The sequence below is a fragment of the Rhineura floridana genome, chromosome 16, assembly GCF_030035675.1.
Source record: "Rhineura floridana isolate rRhiFlo1 chromosome 16, rRhiFlo1.hap2, whole genome shotgun sequence".
NCBI lineage: Eukaryota > Metazoa > Chordata > Lepidosauria > Squamata > Rhineuridae > Rhineura > Rhineura floridana.
This window is the reverse complement of record NC_084495.1, coordinates 14,930,958-14,956,048: the sequence shown is the minus strand read 5'-3', so window position 1 is coordinate 14,956,048 and position 25,091 is coordinate 14,930,958. Positions and strand designations below refer to the sequence as shown.

Sequence of the window (25,091 nt, the reverse complement as noted above, 5' to 3'; positions counted from 1 at the left end):
CTGCAGGGTCAGAACTACACGTTATCGTTTGGAAGACCCAGAGGTGAGTTTTCGTCCAACTTAGGTAGAAGTCAAAGTCCAGAGCAGCAAACTGAGTTTAGAGGGGTAAGAGGCCAGTTCGTAGTCAGGGTCAGGAGAAACCCAAAAGGAAAGGAAGGAAGGCAAGGTGTGGGGAGTTAGGGAAACATCATAGATCAGTGGAAGAGCACATGCATTGTATGCAAAAGGTCTCAGATTCTATCCCTGGTATCTCTAGGTAGGGTTGGGAATGACTCTTGTCTGAAACCCTGGAGAGTAGCCGCCAGCCAGTGCACAATAGCCTCTGGACCGATTTGTCTAAACTTTGGCAGTTTTCTTACCAATGGTAACACTGCCATGTCCCCAGTTTTCAAATTGACTGTCCAGGATAAAAATCTAGGGGAGAAAACCAGTAAAGTCTTCCCTTGTGGGGGAGAATCGCTGCACCCATCTTTCTAAAATTTTACAGGTTTTGTCCATTCTGGAGGGCCTCCTTTACCTGCAAATGTCATCCACTTATGAGAAAAGAAATAAAGGTTATAGCTATGTTTAGATTCCCCATTGTAATCAACAGGGGCAAAACAGAGCTTCAGATTTAACAGTCAGAGTCAGACCCAAATAATAAATAAAACTAGAATGACACAGAGCAGATCTGAAGCAGATCAAGCTGCTTCCAAATGCTACAGACACAAGGGAAATGTGGTTGCTGCACATCTCTAGTATCTGCCATCTTAAGGACAGGACTACCATACATGTAAAAAACCAGCATCTATCAAATCATGCTTCTGACCAGAGTTTACTTTACAGATTCCATTCAGCTTTTGAGATGCCACAGATCATCTGCACATCATTTTATATTGAGCTTCCTTTAGGTTAAGGGATAAAGAGAATTTCATCAGCCATTTCTAATATCTTTCTCCAAGCATCTGTTGTTAAGACATGTCCAAATTGATCTATGTCAGTACCCTTTCTATAATCTCTCTGTAACACAGAATCAGGCTTTGACATTACAAATAAGCTCCTACAATTCCTCTACAAGGTAAAGTATTATTGAGGAGAGGGAACAGGATTTTTTGTGGGTGGGTACTGGATTTGCAGAGCTACGGGTTCTTAACTTTACATTTTTGGCACTGCAGTGGAACATAAGAAGCTGCCTTATACTTAGTTGGAACATTTATCCATCTAGCAGAGTATTGGAGGGGGCTTTCTAGGATTTCAAGCAGGGGACATTCTCAGACCTTCTTAGAGATCCTGGGGATTGAGCCCAGGACCTTCTGCATGCAAAGCAGGTGCTCCACCAGCTAAGTCTCCATTAAAAAAGAAACCCAATAAGAGAGAGAAGAGGCACAAACCTTCCTCACATATCTCTCCTTTATATCCGGGGACACAAATGCAAATTCCCATGATACACGTTCCATGGCCGAAGCAGGTAGGGTCAATGCATTGCTCTTCTGGAACATCACACTCGGGCCCTTTCCATCCATTGCGACACAAGCAGTGGCCCTTTTCATATTCCCCATTCCCACTACACAACACCGGGCAGGAGTCTGCAGAGGAAAAACACAAGTTAGTGTTAGTGATCTATATAGAATGGTGAATAACTCTCTTTCCTCCATGCTCTGTAACATCCAGGCTTGGCGTCAGCACTTGGTATTCTCGGGTAGCAGTTGGGGCCCCAGAAGGGCTCACCCCAGAATGAGGCCTGTCTCCTCACTCCCATGGCAAGTGAAAAGGTCTGGGAGCTACCTCCCATTTAAAACTTTCCACAATGCGCTGGAGCAACACTGCAAGTAATTGGGACCCATCTTATTGAGGAACCTCTCAAACCTACAGCTGGCTCTCATAGTCTCTTTCTTCTTTCATATTTACTATCCATTTACCCCCCCCCCCACTTCAAGCTTTCCACATTCTTTCTCCTATCCAATCTCTTGGGTTGTTTTTTGTTTTTGAAAGTATTCCAGAAGCTCCAACTCAACAACTACCCATGAGCAGTTTGCAAAATGTAGGCTTCCCTCTGCTAATCTTTCTCTGTGTTAACAGTTTGGCCAGCATGCATGGCTGTGTCAGATACATTTGAGGTGTGTTGCTCAGATTCACATCATTTGGAGGTTCTCTCTGCAAGTAAAAGATCAATCCACAATTTTTAGAATGCAGTCACTACTGCTATTACTTTTTGGTAATAATGAACCACTGAAGCTCTTGGGTGCAAATCCTTGAATACTTCCTTCAAAATTATGGAGACGGTATTATAATATTGATCGTAAATTGGTGTTAAATACTGTTCGAGTCAGAGTTCAACACTGTCCAGATCTGAATCCTGGGGTATCCTCAGATGAGAAGCAAGGGGACCTGGACACTCCAACAGATCTCCACACTGCCAGTGATCCTGAAGAGCCATCTGGCCTGGATATCCCTGCCCCAGAACTGAAGGTCTCAACACCAGCTGCCTGAGTTCCACCCCCTTCATTTACCCTGGAGCCGCAGAGGCTGAAGAGACTGTGAGCTAAGCAGGATGTCAGCATGCTGCCAAAGTGCCCACCTAGTTGCTTATGAAGCTACTCAGGAGAGGTGAAAGTTCATGGAAACATGTACATGGATCAGGGCCTGACTGAGAACCTGGAAGGGATGGAGCCTCCAGCTTCTATATAAGTCCCCAGTCTGAGCTGCTTCATTGCTGAAGTTCCAAGCTCCAGCCTTCCTGACCTGGGAAAGTGAGTAGTTTTCTATATTTTCATATATACTAGGGGCTGCTGTCTCTGCTCGCTTCGCTTGCCCAAACCACCCTCCCCTTAGAGTTCACCCAAACCATCACCCTTCCTCTTAGGGCTCACCGGAAGCCTTTTTATAATCCTTCTCCCATTTCTCCTCTCCCCAAAGCCAGAGGTGCAAAGAAATGCCAACACCCTACTTCCCACCCCCTCACCAAAACCCCACTTTCCCCAGGCCTTGTCAAGCTCCACTCATCTACAGGTCACCAAGCCATCTCCTCCCCCCTACAGGTCACCAAGCTTCCTTCTTCCCCCTTTAAACCTTCTGCTGAAAAGAGGAGGGAGGTGAAGTGGGTGAAGCAGCAGCTGGGCAACCCAGTAGATACACAGAGGAATACTCAGTTCAGGCTGAGGCAGCTAATCAGTAACCACCCTGCTCTCTCATCGCTTCCCTTCTCCTTGCCTCTGCTTTTGAGGCTGAGCCATTGGTGAGATAGGTGGTGGTGGCAGAGCAGGAGAGTTACTGAGGAGCTGCCCAGGCCTTTCACAACTATTCCCCCATAGCTTGCCTGGGCTGCCCAGACACCACAGCTGCATGCTGCTCATTGCTGGCTGCCATTGCCATGTCCCCACATCATTTAGAAGGCTGTCATCATGCTGTCGTTTGTAGCACCACAACATGATGACAGCCTCAGAAAAAATATTATACATAAGCTGTATATAATATATCACAGGAGAACTCCCTACCTCGTGCACAATCAGGACCAAGGAACCCTGGAAAACAGTGGCAGTGGCCAGAGATGCATTCTCCATTCCCATTGCAGTTTGTGGAACAGTCATCCATGACTTCTGTTCAAACAAAGAGAAAAGTCTAACTACAAAGTGAATGAACCACTTCTGAAATGAGGGACGACCTGCCCCACAACCATTTGAACGTATTACCCAACCTTCACAAGAGAGTAATGGGAAATAATGAAATAAACCATCTCTCCAAATAACTTACTATATATTAGGTTCAGCCTTGACCGGTTAGGATCGCAAGTGGTTTTACATTATGCAATTCTACAGCGGGAAGTATTTATGATAAAAATTCATATTAAATTCACTACCACTGGAAGAGCCTAAATATTTATTGTGTAAGCCTCACTGCACTTCAAATCAGCCTCTATTTCACTGTTTTGTTAAAAATAGAGTTTTACAGTACATTTAATTGAGCATTCCACTGTCATTTGTATATTTCAGATCAGTATCCTATTTCTGTAAGGTTCACAAAAAATTGCACATACTTCAATCAGCAATGGAATTTGGCCTGGAAAAGCAAAAAAATTCAACATCCAAATATTCCACTCTGATGAAATATTGTAAACCTGATTTTATTTTTTTAGTGTGTTTACTGGTATGCCTTACTATGCATCCAGGTTTCTTCAACAGTTCCAATCACATGAATTAATCAAGTGACTATGATGCCAGTGACTGGATTGTGAACCTTCTTGGAGAAGGTTTTATTTTATTTTATTTTTTATTTTATTTAAAATTATATTCCACCTTTTCTCCCAGAGGAGTCCCAAGTTTATTTTACATGCATATATTGTTGTACTACTGCCTTGATATCTTGTATGAATTGGTGGTACATAAGAATAGTCTGTCAAAGTTCCCTGGATCATTTAGATTTTAAAATGACACCATTTTAGTAAAATGACAACAACGTAGCTCTCTTGGAATACCTTAACCAGACCAGTGTATACTTTCTGCCAAGGGAATTTTGAAATATTGTACCCTGATTTGAGGTCAGTGCTAGAGTCTACTAATGCAGCTATCAGTATATGGATATGGGGTAAAAACAGCATACCCACTTAGTCTAGAGGCTGGGTTGTAATGGACAAATCTAGACGTGAGACTAGATTTGGATCCAGATTAAGTCATTCTTACAGCAGACACACTGAAATTAATAGGACTTTAGGTAGCCTTTACAAGCAAGTCCCATTAATTTCAATGGATCTAGTCTAAGCATGATAAACAGAGCGATGCTCACTCCAGCCAGGGAGCAGCGGGGTGGAGCAGAGTGGAAGACAAACCACTGCATCCCAAGACCTGCTGCTCACACTGGTGTGGGTGAAAGAGGTGCTGATTTATGTTTCATTTTTTGAAGCTCCAAGGAGCCACAGTTAAGGGACCTGAGTTTCAAGCCAGTTGGAGACCCATGGGGCTTTGGATCCAGTGGCGATCAGCTGGAGGTAATTTCCTCCTCTAGAGGGTACATATCAGTGGAGGGGGCCACATCAGTGGAGCCCTCCCTGCTGACATGGGCTCCACTTTACCCTCACCTCTGGTTTATCCTAACGCCCTCCAGCAGCAAAGATCAGGGAGTCCTGATTGCATTGTAGATCTGGATTCAAGCCAATATTTACAACAGGAGTGGGGAACCTCAGTCCTGGGAGGGGGACATAGGCAGCCCCCCAGGCCTCTCTGTCTGGCCCTAGGAACTCTTTCCAGGCCATACCCCTCACTGGCCCTGCTTTGCACCCTCCTTGAATGATTTTGCTTGGCTGGAGTGTGTCTTTACTCTGATCATGCCTTTTGCTTGTCTGGATGAAGGGCAGAGAGGGGTATGAGTGTGTGCAGAAACTAGCCTACTGCAGAAAGGTAAAATCTGCATGTATTGCCTCACCTACTTCTACCTCTGGCCTTACCCACACCTGGCAAGTGGACTCAGAAGATTGCCCAGAAGGGAATGTGGCCCTCAGGGCGAAAAAAAGGTTCCCCATCCCTGATGTTTGAGTTATCATTCCACAATTCATTTCAACATGAAAAGATCAGATGGTGAAGCTTTTAATGAGAGCCTCCTCACCCGGGATTTAGTTCAGATTGAGTCGCTTATGATTCAGATTAGGGATGGGAGAGAAATGTGATTCAGTTCACATTTCACGTATCTATCCAATGTGCACTTTCCGAAGCAGCATGAGGACAGAAGCGCATCCGTCCTTCAAAATCTGCAGTTATCCAAATTTTGCGAAGCAATTCTCTAACCAAAGAATGTTTACAAAAATGCATATATTTGGGAAAAGCAGTCATACAATGAATATATAAGTGAAAATAACATACAGCAATTAGGAAAAAATTGCTTGCAAAAATGTGCATGTTAGTCAAAATGCATATAAAATGTATTTAGTATGAGAAATTTATAGTGAGATGCTGAAGAATTTCCATGAGGATTTTTTTTTAAAAAAAATTGCAAATTTCTGCAGAAATGTGGATAACAGTTTAAGATTGGAAAAATGAGAACCAAATTGGAGAGATCCTTCTATCCCTTCTTCAGACCTGACAGCCAGGTGGCTAGCCCACAAAGTGTCTATGCTTCCTAAAATATAGGCATCTATTTAGGATTCATCATCATAAATGTCCGATACAAAAAATGACTGAATTAAGAGGAAGGAAAAAAAGTTTGCGGTCTTACCAATTGCTGTTGTCAGCATAAGCACTTGCTCCATTTTCTTGCCATCATTGTAAAATGCCATGTGCCAAGCTCCCTGGTCCATATATTCTATGAAACCAGTTTCTTGCATGGACGTTAAGATCAGATTCCTGGGTGCATGCTGAGATTCCTCCGAATATCTTGATTCCTGCTTAATTAACTGCTTCCCATCCATCAGTTTTACAAAGTCAAACTGAAACAGCAATCGTAAAAATGATCAAATAGAGTTTTGTGTAAATAAACCTTACAACGATATTAATTTGTTTGCAATTATATGTAAGCATCTTCTTTTCAGCTCCTCCCCTCAGAGAATTCGATTCGTGTGATGTAATTCTATTTATTTTCCCCCTTTTCCATAATGACCTATTACATGAATTGTGAATAATCACATTTGGCACTTTATAGAGGAAAAATAATATAAAAATAATTAAAGATTATTTTATAAGACTTCATATACACTTGCTATGATAAATGAATGTAAAACTGGATTGGACTTTGTACTGATTTTAAATTGCCAATAAAAATTATTAAAATATACATATATAGACTTTTCAACCCTTCAAAGTTAGTTCTAAAACCAAAATGTTTAGGAACTTTACAACATAAGCTGTTTTTCCTGCCCCGCAGACTAACCTGGTGTCCTCCAGATGTTGGACTACAACTCCATCATCCCTGACCACTAACCATGCTGAATGGGGCAGATGGGAGTTGTAGTCTAAAGCATCTGGAGGGCACCAGGTTGGGGATGATTTCCCTAGATAATTAAAAAGCTCTTTTAGTGTTCTCTGTAAATGTGTTGCCAATAATCTGACTGGAATAGAAGCATGGATGTAATTACAACACCTTGGGCAAGTCCTTTAACCGGCTGTCAGGTTTGCACTCAAACTGAAGGTAATTGCACTTAGCAAATACATAACATTCCTTTGAGTGAGCTTCTTAGCTGGTCATCAAACACAGACAGGTGTGAGTAAAGTAACACATTTCCATCTTTAAGGAGAGGACATAGCTCAGCCACAAAGCCTGTGCTTTGCATGCAGAAGGTGCCAGGTTCAACCCCAGGAATCCCCAATCAAAAGAATCTTAAGGAACCAGCAGGGAAAGATTTTTACCTGAGACCCTGGAGAATCTCTGCCAGTCAGAGCGGACAGCAGTGACGGCTGGTGGCTCCACATCAGTGGGACAGTGGAATCCACTCTGAGTTTTAGTCTGAACTTTCAAGGAGCTGCCCGAGGTGCTGAAGTACCTTTGGACTAAAACCTGGAATGGATTCCACTGACATGGACCCACCAGCTGATTTTACTGGACAGTACTGTGCTAGAGGGTCCAAATGTCTCAGAATTATCTATCAACTTTCATAAACAACACACCATGACCAAGCAAAGATTCCAAGAAAAAAAGTGTGTAAGGAGAGGACACGACAGAGGTGCATAAAATGATGCATAGTATGCAGAAAGTTGATAGGGAGACATTTTTCTCCATCTCTTATAATAATAGGTCTCAGGGCCATCCAAGGAAGTACAGAGTTGGAAGACTGAGGATAGACAAAAGAAAGTACTTCTCATGCAGTGATAATCCTTGCACTGACAGGAAGAGTTAGTTGAATACCCCCACTGTTCTTTTTGAAAGAGAGTATCCTTCCTCCAGCTTTTAAAAAATGGTGGTGAAGAAGTTACATATTCTGTGTCCATACATGGGCAAGAGTCTCAGCATGCATGTTTAGAAATACCTGGAAGCATTCCACTACAGCACATGTGGGGCATAAAGTGGCCCACATCCAGCCCTTGTGGGTCTTCCTGTCACCACTGATTTTGCTTCTGTTGAATGTTTCCATTCCCATCACTCCTGCCTGCCAATGAACAGACTGCCTTCTCTGCCACTCTTGCAGCCTGTTTCCTGCAGGGGTTGGCCCTTTGAGAACCTCTTCCAGCAAATGCTATGTCACAAGGGCATCCCTATGCAAAATCCTCCCATAGAAATCAGCTCTCACCAGCCATTGAAAGATCTGTTTGGCAGCCAGGAATAGCAGAATTGTAATGGGTAAGATGGCACAGAGAGGACCCACCCACTGCCATGTGGTCGTTGGAGATAGACAGGTTGCCCATCTCCCTGTCTTACTATTTATGCACTGTTGACTACCACAGAGAGCCCTAATGATGAAAACCAACAAGATCAAAATCAAGACTGCGGGTTTCTGTCTCAGACGGGTGCAGGGGTGAGACTGTTCTGGGACCATCAAGGGGCAAGCATTTCCACCTTCCTTGCCCCATCACTCCTGCTCTTTCTGATATCTTTCTAAGGACTGCCCTTTACCAGGAAGATGAATATATCTGGCTTTTAGTTGTTGCTTTTTAAAAAAATGCTGAGGATTTTTTGTGTCTTAATTTTTTGTAAATGGCACTGTTCTTTTCCTACTTGCATTTTATTATTATTGTTATTGTTGTTATTGTTGTTGTTATTATTATTATTATTATTATTTTAATTTGTATCCCACCCTTCCTCTCAGCAGGAGCCCAGGGCGGCAAACAAGGCACTAAAAACACTTTAAAACATCATAAAAACAAATCTTAAAATACATTAAGACAAAACAGTGTTAAAAACATTTAAGAAACTTTTTAAAAGGGTTAAAAACATTATTAAATACATATTAAGCAATTATGACACAGACACAGACTGGCATAGCTCTCAACTTAAAAGGCTTGTTGAAAAAGAAGTCTTCAAAAGACGCCGAAAAGATAGCAGAGATGGTGCCTTTTGTATTTGTGTGTATTCTTTGTGAGCCGCCTTAGGGGCCTTTTTGGCCAAAGGCAGCATAAAAAAAGAATGAAGAGAGGTAAGCTAAGGGCTTCTAAGGGATTCAGAAATCCCTTCTGTTGAAGTTCCACTGGTGGTGTGTCACACTGAACTGGTTCACACGACATGGTAAGCCAAACTATTGCTTGCAGCTGCTTTCCTCCTCTCTTATCTTTTTTACTGCCTGCACTGTGCCAAACAAAACCAAGATTTGGCTGATTGTGCTGTCCAAACTAGGACTTGTAGTTAAGCTGTCTACAAGCTATGAGCTGCAACCAAGAACAAACCTTGGCCTAACTCTACCCAGCAGTAAAAGAAAAGAGAGAGAGACACCAGGGAGGAGCTTGCTTTGCTATTCCCTAGGAGTCTGCATGTTCACACAGTCTCCCTAAGCCATCATTTCTTTTACTGTTTTTTTTTAATTGCAATTTTAACAAAGAAGGAAAAAGGGGTAAGTAAAATAAATAAATAAGATTGTTAAAATAGAAAATAAGAAAGAAAAAATAAATAATATGTGAATACTATTAATAAACACAATAAACCACCATCAGTTTATATTATGGATATAATAACCATCATTACACGGATCTTAAGTCAAATATCTAAGTGAATATAAACCCTCCAGATGTTAAAAAGGTATCCATGCAAAATTGAAATCTATAGGAAATACGTTCAAATGCAGTCAGGGCAGTGAGGTCCTCAGACCATTGTGTAATAGACGGTAGGTATTTATCCTTCCAGGTTCAACCTATAAGTATCTTAGCAACTGTAAGTACAGCATTCCTGTTCTGTGCAACCATGTCACTGCCAGAAAGACATTGCTGTGGGAGATCATCTCTATGCTTGGTGACCATTCGCCATTTTTTGGAAAGTAACAAAATCCTAGAACTTTCTCTCTTGGCATAAACTGAGAAAGAAATGAGTCTGTCCAGGGCAGACTAAGGAGGAAAGTTAATTTTAGTCAATTTAATAGTGAACATCAACATCTAGTACTGAGATAGCTAACTTTTACAATAAATAAATACCTGTGTATGAGTGGGGGGGATATTGCGTCTCCCATAAATCCCCAACAGAGAGTCCTTTGCCAGAGAAACATTAAATTTCAGGTACATTGGGTGATGGATCATGATCTGGAAACGCCAGAAGAGGCCTGGTGGAATGGCTTGCATTACTTGATCTCCAATTTCAATTTCTCCTGTATCTACTGCTTGTCCTTTCTGAAACACTATTTTTCCAGAAACAAAGGAAAAAAGAGAGAGTTTGCTGTCATTTAAAAGGCATGGGAAGAACAGTTTGCTACTCAATGTAGATTAATTTCTTTAGGGAAAAACATGGCTGTTAGGATATATATTTATACACCACTTGATTGCAAAAACACTGCAAACAGTCTACAAGAAACATTAACATTATCAATTAAAACAATTAAGGACAAGTAATTAAAAACATGTTTTAAAAAGAAATGTTAAAAAAAGCAGTAGACTAAAAAGAGATTAAAACCCAACATCTATGTGTCTGGACAAGCCTAGCTAAACAAATGTTTTAAGCAGGTGCTGAAAAGAATAGAGCTATGACACCTACCTGATGATAACAAGCAGGAAGCTCCAAAGTGTAGATGCTCCCACACTAAAAGAATGATTTCTTACAAGAGTGGGATGAGTATTATGTGGCACCTGTTACACTGCCCTTTCCACAGATTGAAGTGGTTGAGGGGGCACATATGAGGTAAGGCGATCCCACAAGTATGAAACCCATTTATTTGCATGGAGTATTTGCAGCTACATAAAATGTCTCTAGTGATTGGAGAAAAGCCCTAATACAGGTCCAGAAATACCAGTTCTTATAGCTTTCTATAGTGGTCGCTTGGCTATCAACAACAACAAAAAGAGGGAATGCATCACGAAAAAAATAAGAAAAAAGTCACAGGTTTGCATAACATGTGCATCCGCTTATGTAGATGTATAGATACAGAATTCTGAAACAGCAACTGTAATTTCAGTAGAAATAAAAAAATAGGTCTCACTATAGTGGGGAACAGGTGGCCTGTGTACCTGCTCGGTCTGGGACCAGGTATTAACTGTGATGGGCAACTTCCAAGACCTCTGCTAGGGTTCTTTATCTATAAATCTAACTTGTACTAGACAGACTTTCAAATCTAAGACTCCTTCCAATAGAGGAATTTCATCTGATCCTCCAAGTAGAGGACAATCTTCTGTAAAGGAGGGTGCATGCTCACCCTAGAGAGCAATATTGTCCACAATGGCAAGGATGCAACTACTGGCGTTGCTCATTAACCTCTTCGGCATTGTCCCTGTGCTCTTAGAAGCCTCCCCACAACTGGGAACCTGGCATCATCAGTGTTCCAGATCACAAAGATGCTTTCAACCCCTCTTCAGACCTTCCTGTTCAACATGGGAAAGACAGGGATGGAATGAGCATGCCTGGGAACATTAGAGGCTGGGCCAAAGCACAACCCCTCAATACAGTTTTTTTACCAGCACATGGTCAGGCTGAATGCCCAAAGAGAGCTCATGAGGTCCACAACTGAGATCTGTACATCCCAGAGGCAGAGACCCTCAACCATTCAACCAACCAATGAGGAAGGGTTGAGGAATCTGCACAGCTTTGCTCATTCCTTTAAGAATTTCTTAGTTAGGGTATGCCCTCCAAGTTCTACTCATTTGCTTTTCCCAGCATGCTTTTGTTTCAAGCTGTCCCTACATCAGGAGCTTGGACATCTTCTCTTGGACATAACAGAGAAGTTAAGAGTACTTTCTACTTGTCCCCACCTCATTTTTTTTATCATATCTGAAATAACTTATATTCCAATTGGTTCCTGGCAGCTGAGCCTTTCAATTGTCTGCAAGGCAGAGATAAATATCCGGTTGTCAGCCTCAATGATGGACAGTCAACTTGTGAACAGTTCCCAATATTCATTTTCATATATATATGAAAATTAATACTCCCAATGGGGATCCATTGAATCCAAATTCTCCAGCCTCAAATTAAACCATAAGACAAACAGGAACAGGCATCATTTTCCAGTTTCAAAGGCATTTCAGATTTATTCATTTGTTTTTGTTTTTTTGCTTTTTGTTTTAGAGCATGTGTACCCTGCTGTTCAGCCAAAAAGGTTCCCAGAGTGGCTGACACACAATCAGTTAAAACAGGATAGCTCCTGCCTGCAGGCTTACAATCTAAAAGACATGACTCAAAGGAAAAAGGGAGATATTGACTTAAAGTAAACTGTTTACAAGCCATTGCCCATAAGGTTAGGCAAAATGAGAAAATATATTTTTGATGCCATTGACATATAGTAAGAAGAGTCAATTGCATTGTTTTAGTACAATAACTCTAAGGTCAAGGACACAACAATGTGTTTAACGGTAATGGTAATGCTGGTCAGGGCTGATGGCCTTTAAATAAGATTGTAACTGCTTTACTTTTTAAAAAGAAAGTTTAAAGATCTTCTGTTCTACTGGGAGATGAAACAATATATTGTTATATCAGATTATATTATTCAGACAAGACATGATACTGTTATGGAAATGGCCTCTTCTTAGAAGTACTGTCCATCATTCACCCACTTGCAGTAAACCTTACTACTTGTATCATTGTAAAGTAAAACACATAAATGTTATGCCTATGGGATGGTTTACATAATCAAAAGTGACTTCATCCTCTTCACTGGGTGGAAAACCTGCTGGCTAGTAAGGATAGACAATGTGTCTTCCTCCACATTTTTGCTAGACTACAACTCCCATCATCCCTAACCATTGGTCATGCTGGCTGGGGCTGATGGAAGTTGGAGTCCAACAACATCTGGAGGACACCACATTGTCTACCCTTACTAACCAGCAGCTGACCTCTGGGGTTTCATGGAGGGTTTTTCCCCAGTCCTAATTAGGGATGGCAAGGATTGAAACTGGGACCTTCTTCATACAAAGCAGGTGCTATTCCAAGCTTGCATAAAATTGGTTTCTGTGTTGGATATCTCAAGGAGTAATCTGGAAATGCTTTTCTTCTGTCACGTGACAAGCTTTCTAAAACAGCAGTGCTTTTCATTCTCTTGACATTTTCCCCTTCACTTCAGTGCATCTTGTTCATGATTTATTTTTTTTAGATTTTATATATATATTAAAAACATTTAAAAATGTATTGTTGTTATCGTTATGTGCCTTCAAGTCGATTACATCTTATGGCGACCCTATGAATCAGTGACCTCCAACAGCATCTGTCATGAACCACCCTGTTCAGATCTTGTAAGTTCAGGTCTGCGGCTCCTATCACAAATACATTCTCCTGCTTTTTGTACATTATTTTTGAACATACTGACAGCAAAGACAAGATCCTAATCACTGATATCTCAAGGCTTCAAGAAATTGAAAACCTGAGCAACAAAGCACCAATTATCCTCCCAGGGAAATGCCCATGAGCAGATCATCACTGATTCCTGAAACAATCAATCTCATTACACTTCCCTGCTAAGCACCAGCCATCAGTAGGATGTCTCGATATTTTAATCATAGTGCAACCTATTAAAATACTAACATAACCACATGGCAGAGTATTCTGAAATGCTACCTTATAGGAACCAGCTCTGTCAGTGTGCAAAATTTGATTGTCATTAGAATTTCTCATTAATGAGAGCTTATTTCTCCCATGATAGGAGCCCATACAAACATGCTAAGTCCCTTTCCACCATTACCAGCCTGAACTGACAGGAACCAGGAAAAAGCATCTCTACTTTCTTTGGCCAGATGCGAAAACCAGCTAATAATAAGAAATAATACCCAAGATGTGATGCAAGATGTAAGCACCACCAAATTTCTTTGAAAAGCCATCAAATTATCTGCCTCCCTGGACAGAGAGTCTGACAACCGCTATGGTCCCCCAAACTGAGTTCCACATCTGTGGCATCTCCCCAATAATAGAGTTTGGGTTAATTACACAAAACAGCAAAATTAAAGTATTATTCATTCCCTTCTGATATTCTTTCTGCCCTAGGAGGGAACACAAGCTGCCAAGTTATTTCTGAGAAGATACCAGGCAAAAATGGATGCCTAACAGAAACAACAATTTTTATTGCTAAGAACCATCTAGGAAAGTAGCCTAGCCAACTTCCTCAGTCACAGTGCCATCTAGAGGTTGAAAACGCGCATAGCAACCTAAATCAGGGATCACCAACCTCTTTATTCCTCATGAGTGTATTTGCATTTTTTATAGGCCCCACCTCCTGTCCTGGGTGCCACCTCATCTAGTCTTCTCCCTCTTCCCCAAGGTCAGTGTCCCTCCCCCTCATTCCAAGAGACAGAAATAGAGAAAGTAAGCAGATACACACTTCACGTTTCCAAGGGATCTGGGTAAAAGTTGGATCCAGTAGAATTAACCTGAGCCTTGAAAAGCATGTAGAGCTGAAAGATGAAATGGGAATGAGTGTCTTGTCTTTTGACTGAGTCCCTTGTCTTCCTCCTTCAGCTCTATGTACTTTTCAAGGGACAAAAATGTAACCACCCTCACCACCTCATGATCAAGGGGGCAGTGAGTGGGGGCTTCATGGGCACCAGAGAAATACCACAATTGCCCCATTGCACCCACGGGCACCATGTTGGTGACACTTGGTTTAAATATATGAAAAAGAAAGGGATGTACCTTTCCTGTCAGTTTTATCGGAAACTTTCCCTCCGATAGGCGAGTAAGTTGTGTCCACGGACTCTGTTCCCTGGCTTTCTTTACTGACTCCATTTTCATAAAGTTGCCCTTCGACAGGCTGCAGTTGCCAAGTTAGGCCAAATAAATGTACTGCTGTTAAATAGGGGGAAGGGGGAGAGAGAAGGAAAGAGAGAGAGAAAAAGAACCACAATAAATTGATGCCCACCTTTGTTACATGAAGAAAGAAGGTAGTGGGGAAGCTTTTGCAGAAGTCCATTATTATATACTTGTGTTTGGAATAAATTGGAATTCTAGGTATGCTAATTTCACCTTAAACTAAATGTTTAATTCGTTTCCACACTTTCCTTTTGAAGACCAGCCAACATGGGATGATGAATTACCTCAGCAATTAACCAAAAAATGCTTGCAGTTCAAGGGACAAAAGCTTTGTAAGGAAGATACTGTGTGGACATTTGTAAAGCTGTATCTGTGGGTGAAGCAACACACACTACCACAACCTTTTGCATTTAAAGCCTGGAGGCTGTTTCTCCTCTGCAAACTGGAGCTTGGATGACATAATTTGCAGTGAAACAGGGGTATTTTGGGGGGGGAGTTGGGGAAGGGTGCTTTACCCTCCCATCACCCACCACTTCTCTCCCCTCTCCCACTCATCCATACAAGTGATTCCTCTCCCTCTACCCTGGACTCCAGCCTCTTCTTAACATCTAATAGGTGTGACATCTGGGCTGGTATGGGGAAAACAACAGCCATGGTGGCTGGTGGCTCCATGTCAGTGGGGAAGTGGAATACATTCCAGGTTTTCGTCCAGACTTCTAAGGAGCTGCCCAACCTTGGACAGCTCCTTGAAAGTTCCAACTAAAATGCAGAGAAGATTCCTCTGCCCCACTGACATGGAGCCACCATTTGCTGCTGAACAAAGGACGGTGCAAGAGTTGCATGAAAACCAAGAGCCAAGGAAAAAGTTAAGGAATGTCCTCTTTCCTAAAGCTGAAAATTCCAGCCCTAGTTTGAATAGGAAAAGCAGAGTATGGGCTTTCACTCTGTATTAAACCCATTAAAATGCTCAGAATTAGGGCAGGAGCAGGCAACTTTTTTAAAAAAAAAATGTATGCAGATAAGGTATGGGTAGGGTCAGGCAAACCCATCAATTTCAGTTTCTCATGTTCCAGTCTTAAATTCAGTTCTCCACATTTCCACATCAGTTTGCAATTTTTGAAAAAAGTCCTCATGAAAATTCTTCAGTATTTAAGTGTGGATTTCTCCTAATATACACATTTGTATGCAGTTTTGCCTAATGTACACACTGTTGCAAAGCATTCCCCCCTAATATAATGCATTTCGGTATGCCTGTGCATACACATTACGTGGCTTGAGAACTGCATTGCAATATTTTGGCAACGTTCAAATTTGAAAGGATGGCTGTGCTTCGGTTCTCATATTGTTCTGGAAAGTGCAAAGTAGGTTAGCCTTTAAATGTGAACTGATTGGATTTCTCCACCATCATTAGGTGTGAGTATCTGATGGCTTTAGTTGTTGTTTGCACCCTGTGGTGCCCTGAAAACTGTTTTCCTAAGGACATTGATTTCAGATGATTCTGAATATTCTGACAACAAAGCCATTTATCCAATGCTGCCTCCTTCCAAGTGGCACATTGCTGCTGCTTCTTTATGTCAATATGTCTGGATAATGTGAGACAGGGTGTCAAGCAACCTTCCCAGAATTACAGTTCTTGAGCGCAAGAGAGTGTGAGAGAAGAAGCAACTACTGAAATCTCCTGGGCTCAAAAACTGTAATTGTGGGAAGGTTGTTTGTTAAAAAGAAAAAGAAAAAAAAAGGCCAGAATGGTCCTCAATATCTTTATGCATTCTGATAGGATCCCTCCGTAGCTTAAGTTTACCCATATCACCTGGATCAAAGCATGCTCCAATGAACCAAAGCAATAAGGGTACATCCTTCTGGAAAGGTGAAAGAAGCTTCTTATGATGATAAATTTATTTAGCTCCAGTACTGACAAAGAATCACAGTCTATACTTAGCTGACTTGCTACTGAAAAAAATATTCCCAGCTGTTTGAATCTAGCAAATGAAAGGCAACCGGGGAATGAGGATTGCCAAGTCAATCTGACCCAGGAAACAACATCTTCCTCACTTCACATTCCTTTTTACAGTAGAGACAGACAGATTTGTTTGTTTCCTAGGTTACACTGGGAGAGAACAAAATAGAGTATTCTGTCGGGAGCACAGAACAGGAGAATGGAGTATGTTGAAAGAACGCATGCCAGTCTAGAACAAAGAGGAACATTTGCACTGCCACATTTTGTTTCAGATCCAACATCTAAAAGGGAATATGAAACATTATAAACAAACCAACCAACACACAAACCAGGGCACTGTTGGGTACTGGGCTCCTGCTGGGAGGAATGGCAGGATACAAATTAAAGAATAAATAAATAAATAAATAAATAAATAAATAAATAAATAAATAAATAAATAAATAAAGCTCCCATTTTTGGATCACGTTTTCAACTTGTTATTTTTAAAGGTCACAAAGCAATTTGGACACTGAGATGTAATATTTGGCTTGGCATTGTGCCCCACCTGTAACTAAGAATCTATGTAAGGATGTCTCAAGACTGTCACTATTTTGCAGGAAGTATTCAAGCACATACTGGAATTTTAGGTTCGTGCAATCAAACTGATGGAAATGCTCTGCTCTGTAGCATAACAAATCCACGTTAAGAAAGAAACACAACTTTTTGTGGTTAGGAAAGTGAAGGGGAACTGAACTGAAGAGAGCGGGATAGACAACTTATGCATGGGAAGAAATATGAACACCCGGCAAACAGACAAGGATGAATAGTCAATAAAGACTGCCGTAGTCCAACCGCTGTGTAAGCTTTGTGAAAGCAAGACAGGATGCTCCATAAACAGGTCATCGGAAAAAGCCCCATATCTGTCCATACATATTTTATTCAATCAGGTGAGCCCTCACCTGCAGTTTGAGTGGTACTGCCTGCACTTCATGTATCACTTCATAAGGACTAGGCCTTCACATCAATTAGAACAAGAAAGGATAGTAGGCAAATATACTCTTTTTTTCAACAACAGAACCAGTTCAACTCCACAAGAGATGGTGCAGGCCAATGTGAAGAGTAGTAGTAGTGGGAGACTCCCTACTGCTTGGGATTGAAGCCCAAGTATGCTGAGAAGATCCATGGACTCATTAGGTATGCTGCCTTCCTGGAGGATGGATTAGAGATGTGACAGAAGGGTTGTCATTGCTCATAAAGCCCATTGACAGATATCCCTTTCTTCTCATCCATGTGGGTATGAATGATACTGCCAAGTGGATCTACAAAGAAATCACATCAGACTTTGAAACTCTGGGAAGGAAACTCAAGACCTTTGGGGCTCAGATAGTTTTCTCCTTCATCCTTGTGGTACTTAGAAGAGGAACAGAAAGGAAAAGAAAAATGCTCCAGGTGAATGACTGGCTATGAAGGTGGTGCCAATGCGAGAGATTTGGAATCTGGGACCACGGGCTACGCTTCCTGAAAGATGGACTGCTGGCAAGTGATGGGTTGCACTGCACCTCACAAGGGCTGGGAAGAATGTGTTTGGCCACAGCATGGAGAATTTAATCAGGAGGGCTTTAAACTGAATCCTAAGGGGGAGGGAGACATAAACTTGGTGGTAAAAATGAACAAAGGTTTCTGCACAGTGAGAGGAACTGAGGGAATGGCTCTAATGGGGTCCAGTAACAGTCTTCATAAAAATGTAGGAGGAAGCCAAGTCATAAATCACATAGTCTTCAATGTCTGTATACTAATGCTCAGAGTATGGGAAACAGAATGAACTTGAACTCTTAATACAGGGGAGTAAATATGACTTGATAGGTGTAACTGAAACTTGGTGGGATGACTCCCATGACTGGGAGTCATAAAGTGATTGAAGGGTATAACTTGTTCAAAAAAGAACAGAAGGAATAGAAAGGGAGGTGAAGTCTCACTATATGTTAAAATACATACATCCCTGCACAGAAATACAGGAGGACGAGCTTGGTAGCTCCACTGAGAGTATCTGGATTAAAATAAATGGGGCAAGGAACAAAAGGAACATGATGGTGGTTGGAGTCTACTACCGACCACCCAATCAATGAGAAGATGAGGATGAAACTTTTGAAAAGCAAATTGCCAATGTTTTGAGGAAGCATGATGTAGTAGTAATGGGGGACTTCAATTACCCTGATATCTGTTGGGAAACCAATTCTGCCAAACACGGCCCAAGAAATTCCTGACTTGTGTGGAAGATAACTTTCTCCTACAGAAAATGGAGGAAGCAGCTAGAGGATCAGCTATTCTTGACTTGATTCTAACCAAGAGGGATGATTTGATGGATGAAGTGGCTGTTACAGGAACTCTGGAGGAAAGTGACCACACTATACTAGAGTTCTTGATTTCAAAGGAAGCAAAAGCTGGGATTAGCCATACACGCACTCTGGACTTCAGGAAAGCTGATTTTAAAAAACTCAGAACAATGGTTCTAGGGCAAGCGGCCCTTATGAGAAAAGGAGTCCATGATGGGTAGGAGTTTCTAAAACAGGAAATTCTAAAGGCAGAATGACAAACAATTCCATCAAGGAAAAGAGGGGGAAGACAGCAGAAGAAGTCATTGTGGTTTCACAGAAAACTTACAGATTACCTGAAAACAAAAAAGGATGCATACAGTAAGTGGAAGGAAGACAAGACCATAAATGAAGAGTACAGACAGGTAGCACTGAATTGCAGGGATGGTGTCAGGAAGGCTAAAGCTGAGAATGAGTTGAGGTTAGTGAGAGATGCCAAAAGCAACAAAAAAAGCTTTCTTCAGGTATATCAATAGGAAAAGACAGAGAAAAGAAATGGTGGAACAGCTACCCCATGAGGATGGCAAAATGATAACAGATAACAAAGGAAAGGCAGAAGTGCTCAATTCCTACTTTGGCTCAATCTTCTCCCAAAAGAGGGTCTATGACCCTCCTGGGAAACATGAAGTTGAATGGGTAGGATTACAGCTTGAGATTGATAGACAAATGGTCAAAGAATACCTAATCACTTTGAACAAGTTCAAATCTGCAGGGCCCAATGAACTGCATCCTAGAGTATTGAAGAAACTGGCTGAAGAACTCTCAGAACCGCTGTCTATTATATCTGCGGAATCGTGGAGGATGGGCGAAGTGCTGGATGACTAAAGGAGGGCTAATGCTGTCCCTATTTTCAAAAAAGGCAGAAAGAGGAACCTGGGAACTACAGACCAGTCAGCCTGACATCGATCCCCAGGAAAATTCTGGAGCAGATTATAAAGCGATCAGCCTGTAAGCACCTTGAAAACTGCAGTGATTACTAGAAGCCAACATCTGCCTGACTAATCTTATCTCATTTTTTGATCAGGTTAACCACTCTGGTAGACTGTGGGAATGCTGTGGAGATAATATATCTCAACTTCAGCAAAGCTTTTGACAATCTGATTAGCAAGCTATCTGAATGTGGGCTGAATGGAACAACTATCAGGTGGATCCACAGTTGGCTACAGAATCACACTCAAAGAGTGCTTATCAATGGTTCCTTCTCAAATTGGGGGGGAGGTAATGAGTGGGGTACTACAGGGCTCACTCCTGAGTCCATTGCTCTTCAGCATTTTTATTAATGACATAGAATCATGGAATTATAGAATAGTAGAGTTGGAAGGGGCCTATAAGGCCATCAAGTCTAACCCCCTGCTCAGTGCAGGAATCCAAATCAAAGCATTCCTGACAGATGGCTGTCCAGCTGCCTCTTGAATGCCTCCATTGTCGGAAAGCCCACTACCTCTCTAGGTAATTGGTTCCATTGTCATATGGCTCTAACAGTTAGGAAGTTTTTCCTGATGTTCAGCTGAAATCTGGCTTCCTGCAACTTGAGCCGATCATTTCGTGTCCTGCACTCTGGAGTGATTTAGAAGAGATCCTGGACCTCTTCTGTGCGGCAACCTTTCATGTACTTGAAGAGTGCTATTATATCCCCCCTCAGTCTTCTCTTCTCCAGGCTAAACATGCCCAGTTCTTTCAGTCTCTCCTCATAGGGCTTTGTTTCCAATTCCCTGATCATCCTTGTTGCCCTCGTCTGCACCAGTTCCAGTTTATCTGCATCCTTCTTGAAGTGCGGAGACCAGAACTGGATGCAGTACTCAAGATGAGACCTAACCAGTGCTGAATAGAGGGGAACTAATACTTCACGTAATTTGGAAACCATACTTCTGTTAATGAAGCCTCATATAGCATTTGCCTTTTTTGCTGTGGCCAAACACATTCTTCCCAGTCCTTGTGAGATGCAACCCATCACTTACAGTCCATCTTCCAAGAAGCATAGCCCGTTGTCCCAGAATCCAAATCTCTCACATCGGCACCACCTTCGCAGCCATTCATTCACATGGAGTATTTTTCTTTCCCTTTCTACTCCTCTTCTAAGTACTGGAAGGATGGATGAAAAAACTATCTGAGCCCCAAAGTCCTTGTGTTTCCTTCCCAGAGCTTCAAAGTCTGATGTAATTTCTTCATAGGTCCGTTTGGCAGTATCATTTGTTCCCACTTGGATGAGGAGAAAGGGATACCTGTCGGTGGGCTTGATGAGTGATGGCAACCTTTCCGTCACATCTCTAATCCATCTTCCTGGTAGACAGCATACCTGGCGAGTCCATGGATCTTCTCTGCATACTTGGGTTTTGATCCCATGCAGTAGGGAGTCTCCCACTACTAGTACTCTACTCATCTTGTTGTGGGTCGTGGTTTCATTGCCCCTGTTTGATTGAGCTGCAGCCTCTTGCTCATTGTCGCACAGGGTCTCCTGTAATTCTTCCACCACAGGCTGTCCTCCAGTCTCATCCTCAAGTGGTTGAAACTGGTTCCATAGTTCCACTTGGATAAGGGATGCTTATCAAATTTGCAGATGATACAAAATTGGGAGGAGTAGCTAATACCTTGGAAGACAGAAACAAAATTCAAATGGATCTTGATAACCTGGAGCATTGGGCTGAAGACAACAGAATGAAATTTAACAGGGATAAGTGTAAAGTTCTACACCTAGCAAAAAGAAACCAAATGCAGTTATAAGATGGAGAATACTACTCAACAATACTACATGTGAGAAGGATCTTGGGATTTTTGTTGATTATAAGCAGAATAAGAGCTAACAGTGTGATAAGGCTGTAAAAACAGCAGATGCTATTTTATGCTGCATTAACAGAAGTATAGTTTCCAAATTGCGTGAATATTGGTTGTTTTATTCGGCACTGGTTAGGCCTCATCTTGAGTACTGCATCCAGTTCCGGACACCATACTTTAGGAAGGATGTGGGGAAACTGGAACAGGTTCTGAGGAGGGCAACGAGGATGATCAGGGGACTGGAAACAAAGCCCTATGAGGAGAGACTGAAATAACTGGGCATGCGTAGCCTGGAGAAGAGAAGATTGAGGGGAGATATGATAGTACTCTTCAAGCACTTGAAAGGATGTCACACAGAAGAGGGCTGGGATCTCTTCTTGATCATCCAAGAGTGCAGGACACAGAATAATGGGCTCAAGTTGCAGGAAGCCAGATTTCAGCTGAACATCAGGAAAAACATCCTGATTGTTAAGAGTGGGACAACAATGGAACAAATTACCTAGGGAGGTGGTGGTCTCTTGAACACTGGAGGTATTCAAGAGGCAACTGGACAGGCCCCTGTCAAGTATGCTTTACCTTGGATTCCTGCATTGAGCAGGGGGTTGGAGTTGATGGCCTTGTATGCCAAATCTATGATTCTATGATTTTATGACTCCAGGGATGAAGACACAGAATCTGCTCAGCCTGCCTCCATCTTCAATGCATTCAGTACTGAAATAATGCAAAAGTTAAGTGGGAAATGTCCTTACGAGTGCCCCTCAAATTCTACCTGCCATTTTAGGGCAGAATTGGGATACTGTGCTCTTAATGTGATTATTAAGGCATAATAACAGCCCGCTGGATCAGGACAGTGGCCCATCTAATCCAGAATCTTGTTCTCACAGTTGCCTTATCATCTGTGAATTTGTCTAATTAAATTTAAATTGTATTTTTTTAAAAAATGTGTTTTTAAATTTGTATATTTGTTTTTAATGTTATTAATTGTTGTAAACTGCCCAGAGAGCTTGGGCTATGGGGAGGTATACAAATGTAAATAATAATAATAATAATAATAATGATGATGATGATGATGATGATGATGATGATAATGATCATAATCCTTTAAAGCCATTAACATTGTTGGTCATCACTGCCTTTTGTAGGAGCCAATTCCATAGTTTAACTATGCGCTGAGTAAAGAAGTACTTCCTTTTGTCTGTCCTGAATCTTCCAACATTCAGCTTCACTGGATGTCCACGAGTTCTAGTGTTATAAGAGAGGGAGAAAACTTTCTCTACTTTCTCAATGCCATACATAATTTTATACACTTCTATAATGTCACCTCTGACTCGCCTTTTCCAGCTCTACAATATCCTTTCTGAGGTGAGGCAGCTAGAATGATACACAGTATTCCAAATGGAGTCGCACCATAGATTTGTATAACAGCATTATTTTCAATACTTTTTCTAATGATCCCTAGCATTTTTTTTAACAGAGGCTGTACACTGGGTCGATATCTTCGTTGAACTATCTACTATGACCCCATGGTTTTATTCCTGGTCATTCACCGCCAGTTCAGACCCCATGAGCATATATGTGAAATTAAGATTTTTTGCTCCAATGTGCATAATTTTGCACTTGTTTACACTGAACTGTATTTGCCACTTTGCTGCCCATCCACACAGTTTGGAGAGATCCTTTTGGAGCTCTTCACGATTCTTTTTTTCTTCAACAACCCTGAACAATTTAGTATAGGACTTACTCTTGCAGAAGCCATGCTGGTTCTGCTTCAGCAAGGCTTGTTCTATATGTTTGGTTATTTTACCTTTAACCATACTTTCTACCAGTTTTCCTGGGACAGATGTTAAACTAACAAGCCTGTAATTTTGGCCGCTTTCCAGTTCTTAGGTAAGGAGGCGGACCTGAGGAACAAGATACATATTCTTGTTAGAAGATCAGCAATCATACATTTGATTTCTTTGAGAATTCTCGGATGGATGCTATCCAGACCTGGTGATCTGTCCATTTTTATTTTACCCTTTAAGATAGAAAAGTATTTCTTGTTACCGCTCTTTGCCTCAGTTCCTCAGGCTCCCTTCCTGCAAAAGTTACTTCAGGCACAGGGATCTGCCCTATATCCTCCGCTGTGAAGGCAGATGCAAAGAATTCATTTAGCTTTGCTGCAATCTCTTTATCCTGCTTTAGCACACTTTTGACTCCCTGTCATCCAAAGGGTCCAACCACCTCCCTAGATGATGTCCTACTTTGAATGTATTTAAAGACTTTTTTGTTGTTGCTGGGTTTTTTTAGCAATGTCCTCCTCAAAATCTTTTTTAGCATCCCTTATTGTCTTCTTGCATTTCTTTTGCCAGAGTTTGTGTTCCTTTTTATTCTCCTCATTCAGTTTACTGAAGGAAGCCTTCTTGTCTCTAATAGTGTATTTGATTCTGCTCATTAACCATGCCAGCATCCTCTTGGTAGTATCTTTCCTGATTTGTGGTATACACTTCAGTTGATCTTCTCATACTGTGTTTTCAAGCAACAAGACATAGGAAGCTGCCTTATACCACATCAGACAACTGATCCATCTAGCTCAGTATTTTCTACACTGCCAGGCAGTGGCTCTCCAAGATTTCAGACAGGGTTCTTTCCCAGCCCTATCTAGAGATGCCAGGAATTGAACCTAGAACCCTCTGCATAGAAGGCTACAGCCATTGAGCTTACAGCCTTTGTCCTGCAAGGCACAAGAGTTTGACAACTGAAATAAGTAACCGCATTGTACTTTTTTAAAAAAAATGAAAAGAAACCCTTGGCATGTCCAGGTAACAGATTATTTATCTTTCAAATGGTGTCATATATTTGGGAAAGGATCCTTCAACATTATACAAGGTTTATGGTTCTCTCTCTGTCTCCTCCCCACACTGTGTAGTAGCAGTACCTTTTTTTTTTTTTTTGCAGATTACATTTTGTAAACTGGATTAACCCACCATCTGCTACAAAGCCAATGATTAAATTGAATTTTCTTATCTACCTTCTGTGTAAGCACAGCTTGTCAACTGATGTACTGCAAAGTTTGGCAGTGAACAAAATATGAAGCTTGGCTGAAACACAACAGACTCCCCAAAGAGGATCCATGAACTAAAACTGAAATAAATAAATCAGTGCAGTATGTATTTATCAAGCTGACATGACTTATCATCCAGGTGAGTGGGGGAAATGGAACTGGTAAGAATAGTTTCCAAATGAATAACTTTAGCCTAGTTGTCTCAATGAGGTCC

At 41.5% G+C, this 25,091-nt stretch overlaps 1 protein-coding gene across 7 annotated transcripts in view; it reads right to left on the bottom strand.

Annotated features, from left to right (window-relative positions):
- Window positions 1–25,091, bottom strand: part of TENM1 (teneurin transmembrane protein 1) — an 897,331-nt gene that overhangs the window by 176,906 nt on the left and 695,334 nt on the right. For 6 of the 7 annotated variants that reach the window (XM_061598133.1, XM_061598132.1, XM_061598131.1 and 3 more), the window contains 5 exons: window positions 14,638–14,790; window positions 10,014–10,213; window positions 6,181–6,391; window positions 3,474–3,575; window positions 1,371–1,565 (listed from right to left, as the gene is read on the bottom strand). In XM_061598133.1, the coding sequence (XP_061454117.1) occupies window positions 1,371–1,565; window positions 3,474–3,575; window positions 6,181–6,391; window positions 10,014–10,213; window positions 14,638–14,790 (861 nt within the window). The remainder of the gene's footprint in view (window positions 1–1,370; window positions 1,566–3,473; window positions 3,576–6,180; window positions 6,392–10,013; window positions 10,214–14,637; window positions 14,791–25,091) is intronic. The other variant, XM_061598136.1, reaches the window with a different exon arrangement.